Genomic DNA, 9,948 nt, shown 5'->3' on the forward strand with positions numbered 1-9,948 from the left:
CATAGGGGCTGCCCAAAGCCCGAGCGCTACCGGCTTCAGGGTTTGCCGGGCAGCCTCCAGACCCTGCGCCCCCGGCTGGGCACTTCCCCTCCCGGGCTCCAGCTGCGCTGGGGAAGCGCCAGCTGGGGGCGCAGGGTCTAAGGGCTGCCCGGCAAACCCTGAAGCCGGTAGCACTGGGGCAGCCCTTTCCCCCTGGCTGGGAGTGGAAGGGAGGAGGGGGCGGAGTTAGGGTGGAGAAGGGGTGGAGTTGGGGCAGGGTTGGGGGTGGGGAAATGGGCGGGGCCAGGGCCCGTGGAGGGTCCTCTTTTTTTATTTATGAGATATGGTAACCCTACCTTTGGAAGCGCTGACAGCTAATGTTTGCTTAAGAGTGAGTGAGTTAAGGGGGGGGCGGGGGGGTTGCCGTTTCTGACAGCGGCTGCTTATATGGTCTGAGAAAAAAAACAAGCAGCTACTGTTTGCTTTGTGTGAGAGAGGGGTGGGGGAGCTAGGGGGATCTGAACTGACAAGACAGCATGCTGACACACTTAGCACCCCAAAAAAAACACTCTCTCCCCCCACGCTCCCTGTCACACTCCACCCCACCCCCCTCATTTGAAAAGCACGTTGCAGTCATTTGCATGCTGGGATAGCTGCCCATAAGGCACTGCTCCCAATGCAGCTGCAAATGCTGCAAATGTGGCCATGCCAGTGCGCTTTCAGCTCTCAGTGTGGACAGACTGCAGCGCTTTCCCTACTGCGCTTTACGAAGGCTGGTTTAACTCAAAGCATTCTACAGCTGCAAGTGTAGCCATGGCCTAATTCTTGGTCTGTGCGTAATCTGTGCTATCAAATGACTCATTAGCTGAAATATTTCCATGGGGAGGAAAGCTCTTGCTGTAGTGGAGTCCAGTGTCACTCTGATAAAGTTCATCGTCTGTGCGTGTGTTAAAATGGACTTTTCTTTGTTTACACAGACTCCTACTGCTCCTAACTGCTGCAGCAGGAACAAAGTTACCAAACAGATCTCTGGGCCAGATCGACCTACCAGGACCCAGGCGCTGAGATAAGGAAAAACCCATATGTAACCCTGTCTCAATTGGGCTGCCACCATAGAGAAGACTTCTATGAATACTTTGGGCACTGTCATCAGTCCAAAGGGGAGGACTCTGAACTGGAAATGCTCTTGAGCCACTAGAAATGAAGGAACTTTTTGTGGGACAGTTGAATATCTACATGGAAATAAGGATTCTTCATGTCAAGAGCCATGAACCACATTCTCTCCTGTCCTGAACTTTGACTTTTGAATAAAACTGTTCAGCTGTTGAAGGTCCAGAATGGGTCTCCACCCTTTGTCTTTTCTGGGGACTTAGAAGTAAGGGGAATAGAACCCACTTTCCTTGACACTGAGGTGGTACTGCTTTATTGTCCCTCATAGGAGGAGGGATGCCTGGCAAAGAATCACCTTGTAAGAGTGATCCTTGAAGGGGGACTGGGAAGGAGGGTTGCATGGAGGGAGGAAGGGAGAAACTCTATGGAGTATCCTTGATGTATAATTTCTAGGACACAACTGTCTGTCATGATGGAATCCTAATTATGGATGAAAAGTGTGAGGTGGCCCTCAAAGATCATGGGGGTAGAAGTGACTGGCATCAATAGTGGTAGATGGATCTCAACTGTGCATCAAAAGTAGCCCTTGGCAAGTGGCTGAGAATGGGCAAGGGTCGTGGTAGTAGAGGTGGCTGAAAATCAAGGTCTCTGAATCCTGTCATTTACGGGGAGGCTGAGCGTTGACTGTGGAGGGGGCGGCCTTGGTCTGTATCCCTCCCTTTGTTACATTCTCCATGGGGCTGCAGTGTAAATCCCCAGGGAGTGTAGAGTCATCCTCGAGTCTTTCAGCAAGTGCAGGGACTTGTCCATTTTCTCAATGAACAATGAACAAACTCAGCTCATCGAAAAGCAGGTCCTGTTTGGTGTTCTGGACCCCCCTGGGAAGCTGTGAGTAGTGAAGCTAAGACTCATGCCTCATGACTATGCCAGGGGATAAGTCGCTGGATGCAGTGTCAGCTGCATCTACCGCAGCTTGAAAGGAAGCCTTAGCCACTAATTTGCTCTCCTCTAAGAGAGACTGAAACTGGGCTCTGCCATCAGAGGGAAGATTGTCCTTAAAATCCTATTTCACTAATGAGGCCTGATAGTTAGCGATACAGAATTGTAAGCTCATAGAAGAAAAGACCGTTTTCCCCATAAGGTCCGATCTTTTTGAGCCCTTGTCAGTCAGGGTGATCTTGGGATGCTGTGACCTTGCTCTCTCCATGGCTGCATTGGAGTTGTGCGCTGGGTGGGAGAAGAAAAATTTAGCCCCTCTGGCAGGGACATAATAGCATCTCTCAGCCTTCTTAGATGTGGGGGTGTAGGAGTCTGGAGCGTGCCAGACTACTCTGGCTGGCTCCATGATTGCCTTGTTAATCCAGAGCACCACCTTGCTTTGACCGGATGCGGAATCCTGGACCTCCTCCAGTGGTGTCTGGAGGTCACTGGCAATTGTATGAAATAGCTCCTGGTATTGCCTATAGTCATTCGGTGAAGATAGTGAGACTCGAGTGACGGCTTCATCTGAAGACAAAAATTAGTTTCCTGTCAATACCAGCAGATCCGGGTCTATGTCCTCCTTCTCGTAACTCCAGTGGTGCCACATAGGAGAGTTATTGTAGGATTTGTGGACAGATCCAGGGCATCTTCCACAGTGATGCCAGAGCCCCCAATAAGGCCAAAGAGGCAGGATCGACTTGCATGTGGGGTGCAGCCCACGGCATTGTGCACCAGGGATCCCTAGGGAAGTCAGATCTGGGAGGATGACGCTCAAATCTCCTTGACAGTCTATCGTGGCTCAGCTCTCTACAAGGAGATGATGGAACAGCAAGAGCATCCTATCCAAGTCCGACAATTGCTCTCACTTCACTGGTGGGACCAACAATACCGGAGGGTTGGAGAAGGGATGGCTCCAGTGACAACAAAACACAGCTTTGTCCTCTACTGTGGCAATGTCCCTCACAAGCACCAGGCCAGAGAAGAGAAAAGACTGAGCGTAAGGGAGGAATATATCCTCCAGTGTAGTATAAAATCGTCCATAAGACTCAGTGCTTGAGGCTGATGGTTCCGACTCGTCCCGGGAAGTTGTAGCCAGGTGGTCCTTAGGAGGATGGGACAGTACTGAGGAAGAATCAGGCCCAGCACTTCTGGATTGAGCCAGTGGGTGTCAGTCCTTGTGTTTTGGAACTGGAGCTACCAATGTCTCCTTTTTGCATACGTTACCCTCCAACCTGGGGGTCTTTGGTGGTCCTGGACCCACCAGATTTGCATGCAAATGCTAACCCAGCTTGGATGGGCTCGGGGAAGGTTCCTTTCCTTCTTGGGCAGATGCGGAAGGCCATCTTGCCTTACGAGCATCAGAGAGTGTTCCTTAGTCTCATGGGAAACCCAGGAAGAAGAGTTTTTGGGCTAAGCAGCTGTAGATTCCACTCCTAAGCTGGTTGTCAGAGGGGTGCCGCTCATCTGATGGGACAAATGTACTGGGTCGGGGGGAGAGGGTATCCCTGGCCTGGATCAGAGGGAGGCCTCATAGCTTTCTCCATAAGGTGCTTTCTTAATCAAAGTTCACAAGCTTTGCAAGTTCGCAGCAGAAAAGTGTGACAGATGCTGCACTTTGCAGCAATATATGTGTCTCACCCAAACAATAGAGACAGGGTTGGTGATTGTCCTTCATGGAAAAGGAGCAAGGGCAGGGGAGATGGTTCTTGAACCCTAGGACTTTAAAGCACAGTCCCAGACCACAGGGAGTCCACGGTATAGGGGGGGGGGGAAAATACCTTACCTATGCTAATAACTAACTATGCTAATATAAACTATACCGTCTTTAGAATTTTTTTTTTTTTTTTTAAACAGAGTACAAGGATAAAAGCTGGAGAAATATGTGGACACAGGGATTCCAACTCAGGCCATGCGGTGGAAAGAAGGAACTGGAGAGGTGTTGACCCACACTACCTCTTATGTCCTGGGTCTGGTGCACAAGGTGAACTACTGTGCATGTGTGGTCCAACGGACACAGCTTGTTAGAATTTCTGGACTCTGGAGCTTAGCACGCATGCACACCTACACAAAGACCAGCACCTAAAGAAGAATTTCTGCATACATCCTGGTTAATGGTTTTCAGTCTAAAACTAGGTCAGTTTTATTTTTACACTGCTGATCCTTTCTATTTCCCACCTTGCATAGTCAGGAGCTGTGTAGGGAACAGTTCGAATGCATTCTCCAACATAATTCACTGGGAAGGGAAGTAGAAAATGGGTCTTCATCTGACATGGTTTGAAGGTAGGCTCCTGAGAGAAAATTGCATCTGGGTTGATTAACATGGCAGTTAGAGATTTTAAGTAGCTACAACAGTCCATTCATTTGAGAATATTAGCACCATTGCATGCTTCTTAATAAGAGCCTGACACACTCAAACACCAGCACCCATGCATTCAACCTAGCACTGGTTATTTTGTTAAAAAATGATGAAACTGTGCACATGCCCCCTTGTAATACTATCATCAGACATACTGAAATTGTCTTGGTCTACTACAGCACAGGGATGTTGTACAAATACTGCATCATCACACTACACATTCTCAGTTATGCAATCCCTGTACCTTACTGGACTAGGAGTTCTGATTTGCATAACCCTCTCCTCTCTGCAATGCCTTCAGAACTAACCATTCATCCCACCTAACTTCAGATACAAAAATAAAATAAATTACTCTTAGTAATTGGGGGTGGGGTGGGATGTCTGTGTAAAAGGAAGCCATCGGAGCCAAGTAGAGCCAAAAGAGGAACTATTAAGAAGTCTAGGCTTAGGCAGCATGTCACGATGAGGCGAGGGTCAGATTTCATGGCCATAGGCCTTGGAAGTTCCGAGAACAGCATCCAATGACAGTGCAGGATGAGAAGGCACAACATATTTCAGTTAAGCATGAATAACTGGAGAGTACAGTTCACTGCAATAACCATAAAAAGGGCCAATTAGATCAGTAATATGATTAACTAAAGTCAAATAAACTGTACTTACAGTAATTAGTTTCCTTGTGATTTGTGAACAATTAAGCCTTTCCCTTCCAACAGGCAAGAGCTCTGGAGACTTCTACAAATACAGGACTTTGTATTAGAGTTTCAAAAGTCAGAATAAGGAATATTACAAAAACTACCATTTTTTCCCCTAGGGTCATGCATCACCTTTTGCCCTCCTTCCCCTACAAACATCAAGGTAATCTGGTTACTTGTTTCTCCTTGCATTTATGAGGAAACACTAAAATGGACTTCATCTCATGGGTAACCTGGCAAAAAGCTGTGCCATATGATAACCTGAAATTCTTAAGGGCTGTATTGCCAGGCTTTAGACAATGACTGTGGGCTTCTCAATCCCTTCTATCGTGCAGTGTCCCAAGAGATTTACACAAGTTACTCCTCTCTTGGATGCAGTCCTTAAAGCTTATTTCAGTTGTCTTATATGGTCCATGATCATAGATCAGAATTTGCTCCACCTGAGCGTGAACACCACTGAGCATGTATAACACTTCGCTAGATGTCCTAGCCCAGGAAGGAGTTATTCTACAGCTGAATGACTGTTTGGAGGAGCTGCATAGCACAAGATCTCTCTCTGGAATACATCTTAAATGGAGCTCAGCTAAAGAGAAGTGACAGGACCCACGTGATGGGAGGGGAAAAAATCCCTCCTCCCCAACACCTGAAACAGCAATCGGGGTGTGGAGTACAAGTCCCAATAGTTGAAATCAGAAGTTCAACCCCCACCTAATCAACCACTGAAGCCACACAGAGGTTTATACATTCTCCTAGAGAGGTGCCCAAAAAAGAAAGCTGTGATGTTCAGGGGCAGAAGGAAGCACATTTTTCATTAGCTGTGTGAGAAGCTACTGTTTTAGATTTTCCCTAAAATCTCCATCCACCCCTTAAATAGATAAATAGTTTGTGGCCCAGCAGATTGATATTCTACCCAGAAAATATTTACACTAGATGGCATTATAAACTATTTTCATCATCACGGAGTTGAATAACTAAACAGTAAAAAGTGCACATTAGCTAGGCAAACAGTTTGAAGGTCACATTGCATACCGAAGGAACTGATTTCTCTTTGAGAAGTCACAAGACTCTTTGTATGGACAGGATGCGTATAAGTTCACCAAACCTTCTGCCTTCCATTCGCATGCTGCACAGCATTAGTCTGTCTATTATTAATCTTATTCGGTATATTAACTCAAAAATAGTGGCTAATGACAAATTTTACTCACAAATCAGATCTTTTTGCATACCTCAATCACATGGGGGCGGACAGGTTTTCTCTCTTTTTTGCTTCTAGTGATGCCCTTTAAAAAGTTTTCTACTTCTTTAGATGCTTGTGACATCTGTTGAGGTGTAGCATTCACTGAACATCTGTTTAAAAAAACAAAACCCTTATACATAGTAACCTGTTTCTTGCAGTTTTATAACCTTTTAAATTTCAACTATTTCCCGTCCTTGTACACGTTTTTTTAAGCATCCAAATCTCAGAAAATCTCTGTGCCAGTGACCCTGATGATAAAGACAAATTACAGCTGTAAATAAGGAAAGCATTGACAATTCTGACTGCAATATACCACCAGTGCACTGCCATGAGAAACTCCCATTGGATTCTCATTGCTTTTCCCAAGACAGTGAATCAAAACTTGTTCAACAGCATCAGACTTAGCACTCTGTTAACAACCTGGCATTCCTACCCTGGAGAGACAGATAAACTATGTTTAAGCTTTAAAAGGCAATCTCTCCACACCACTATTACCAATTCTTTCTTTACAACTAGATCTTACCACAGATTCTTGCATTTAATTAAAAAAAACAAAAAACAACAAAAAAAAACAAACTATACTTAGGTCATTTTCCTGCCCCCAAATCAAGGTACAATATCCTGCAAATTAACAAATTCAGAACAAGTTTAGTACTTCAGTAGTAACTTTTGAAATTACAGTGCCTGAGTGCAAGCATTTTGATTTTAGCATTTCATTCATCTTTCTCAATATTTAAATACAAAGTGGATTCCAAGACCTCACTATTTCTCCTTAGAAGCAGACATGCCAAACCCACTTAAAAAAACCCCAAAACACAGAACTTGGGCTTGTTTTTGCTTTAATTGGCTTGTGAGTTGCTTGTTGGCTAGTTTTTGGCTTGTAGCTTGTTTGGCTCATAGCAGCTTCTTGCTGCTTTTTTTTTTTGATCAGGTCCCAGCAAGCAGGGGCTAGAGTCAGGGGTGCACAGCGGGCCCACCACAGTCCCAGACTGTACGCCAGGGGATCTAGTCACATAGAGTGTTGGGGTTCTTAGGGATTGGTTTATTTTAGCCTTGTTTTGAAATGAGTTTAGCTTGATTTTTGGCTTACTGTGAAAGTCGGGGTGCTTATTAACCGCATGAAAGTTGGCAACTGTGCTTAGAAGCAGGAACTTCTCCAACCTGAATTACAAGAGTGTAAGGACATTAAGATTTTTCATTGACTATTAACAGAAAAGGAACATTAGCAGGTTCTCACCTCATGTTATCACTGTTTAATAAATATTTCTTAATGCGTGGTAGTTTGCGTAATACTGGTTTAATATCAGACATTTCTGCAATTCGCTTAATCAGTTTCACCTGAAAAGGAGGGAAGAAATAATCAGCAAATGTGTAGGTAGTGTATACATTAGCATAAATAAGCACAGCATTGTATAAGAGTTTGACATCAGTTAAATGAACCACCTCCCCTTTACCTGATCCATGCCATTAAACATTTCTTGTAACTCTCCGGCAGGTGTAAGGGTTTTGCTAGCTCGAACAGATGCATATAAATGCCCAGAATCAGGAATTCCATTTGACAGCTCTTGCGCAGTCATCTTAACCAGTACTCTAAAATGCTCCTCTTCTTCAAAGTGTGGGCTGTATCGGAAAAGGAGAAAACAAAAGTCACTTGCTACAATAGTACAAATTCATTAAAAGACAAAAAGAAAAACCCAGACAAAGGAACAACGGAGAAAAACACAAGAATTCTACAGATCTCATGCAGAAATGTTCTAGTCGACTTTAAAGTATTAAATGGTTCATTGTGATAAGTTCTAAAACTAGCCTTTACCCATTCAGCTGATTAATGCATAATCTGGTTTGTATAGAGAGCAGACTATTTTGATTTAGAGCATGCTGAAATTAAGTTATGCAAAATCAGAATTGCCCCAGAAAAATAAAGTAGGAACTTTTTTTAAAAATTTTTTGAGGGAGAGGGGAAAGTAGAAGAGGGCCCAAAACACACAAAAAGCCAATACACTACTTGTTAAAGATTTCACTCCATAAGTGCATCATGTCTGGCAGATTTCTATCCAGGCACAGAGAAGAAAAGAGCACACCCTAAAGGAAAAATGAAGATACTTCACACACAGGATAAACCAACAGAAGACAACTGAAATAAAGGCTGGAGAAACATGTGGTAGCATTTTATCTAAGTGGTTCTACAGTGTCAGCCTAATGGCCTGCATCACAGAACAACAACCAGATTCACACTTTATTCAAGAGAGTCCCACTGCTAAAACTGCAGGACAGACAAGAGGTGTAGTTACACAGCTCTACATGAAGGGGACCTTCCCTACTATAGGGTAAATCCTGCCCCATGTGCCAGTAAGAGTCAGCTTCTGTGCCTCTATGTCAGCCCATCACATCCAGATGGTAGTTAAATGTGGTGTAGAAGGAAGGCAGTGGGACTCTGGATCAAAAAAAGCTGTTCAGGGGATGGAGAGCTCCTACAAATGAGTCCCTAATCTAATCCCCTAAAGAACCCTTCAGATATACTGGTTGCCTTCTCTCCATACACTGTGGGCAGTAACTACTGCACAGCAGTTACAGCAGGAGAAGAGGACCACAACAGGTCAACATTAAGAAAAATTAAGAGTCTTAATTGGGTTAAGTGGGGAAGTCCTAACAAGTCTGACCCCTTATGAGCTTGACTATCAATACTCAATGTTGAATATTTGTTAAGTATACATTCCTAGTGCACTACATATGTAGGTTCGGCAGCATTCTATTTTTTTATTATTTTATAATATCTGTCAATATCAATGTCTATCTTTAAAGCACTTTCAAAATTATATCAATTTAAATTGTCAAAATGGGAGATATGGGGGAGATCAGACTATTGGGGACGTCAGACAATTTTTTTAATGACAGTAAATGTTGAGAATCAAATGGTTAAAACTTTAACCATTATAACACAAATTGTCAACATCACATGTCAAAATATAAAGTAAATAGCCTTATATCAAACTCTAATAAATTTTCAAGCAACTTTTTTCTTACTTTGCCCTTCTAATCCTTCCAAGTTTTTTTTTTTTTTTATATATATATAAAAAGTCCTACACTTATTATGCCATGCCCCTTTGTCACGGAAGAATTGAAACAGGAAAACATCTTTTGTTCCTTAGCTTTTTTTACACTACTTGCATACTGTGGTAAGAAAGGTTATAAAAACAATCTGAAGATAAAACGTTACCTTGGGGAAAAAGGTAAGTTACTGTGATGGTGAAATTTATGTTTTCCATAAGTCAACAAAAGCTCACTTCTACACCAATTTTCAGCCCAATGTGTTTTGAAATCACTGAAGTGTTCAACATTAAGCGCCTGCTTTATGGAGAAACTTTGCTCCACCCTTAACTGCAGTGAGGTCAGTGTAATACAATAGCATATATTTTGTTATGATTTACCTGTTCATACGCATCCAGATGTGAATCATCTGGAATGATGTGTGGGCTGACAGACATGCCACCTGTTTTTAGCTCCATTTGCTGGGCTTGCTCTCTGTAACCAAGGGCTCCACAGCCCATTCTGTAAAAAAAAAAAAAAAAAAAAAAAAAAAAAAAAAAAAAAAA

At 43.5% G+C, this 9,948-nt stretch overlaps 1 protein-coding gene across 2 annotated transcripts in view; it reads right to left on the reverse strand.

Moving 5' to 3' along the window:
- Nucleotides 1–9,948, reverse strand: part of PITRM1 (pitrilysin metallopeptidase 1) — a 47,215-nt gene that overhangs the window by 9,545 nt on the left and 27,722 nt on the right. For both annotated transcript variants that reach the window (XM_026652059.1, XM_026652060.2), the window contains 7 exons: nt 9,784–9,904; nt 8,361–8,437; nt 7,810–7,975; nt 7,593–7,693; nt 6,345–6,465; nt 5,087–5,158; nt 4,246–4,358 (listed from right to left, as the gene is read on the reverse strand). In XM_026652059.1, coding sequence (XP_026507844.1) covers nt 4,246–4,358; nt 5,087–5,158; nt 6,345–6,465; nt 7,593–7,693; nt 7,810–7,975; nt 8,361–8,437; nt 9,784–9,904 — 771 coding nt within the window. The remainder of the gene's footprint in view (nt 1–4,245; nt 4,359–5,086; nt 5,159–6,344; nt 6,466–7,592; nt 7,694–7,809; nt 7,976–8,360; nt 8,438–9,783; nt 9,905–9,948) is intronic.

This window comes from Terrapene carolina, unplaced genomic scaffold, assembly GCF_002925995.2.
Source record: "Terrapene carolina triunguis isolate 2854851 unplaced genomic scaffold, T_m_triunguis-2.0 Scaffold111, whole genome shotgun sequence".
Lineage (NCBI taxonomy): Eukaryota > Metazoa > Chordata > Testudines > Emydidae > Terrapene > Terrapene triunguis.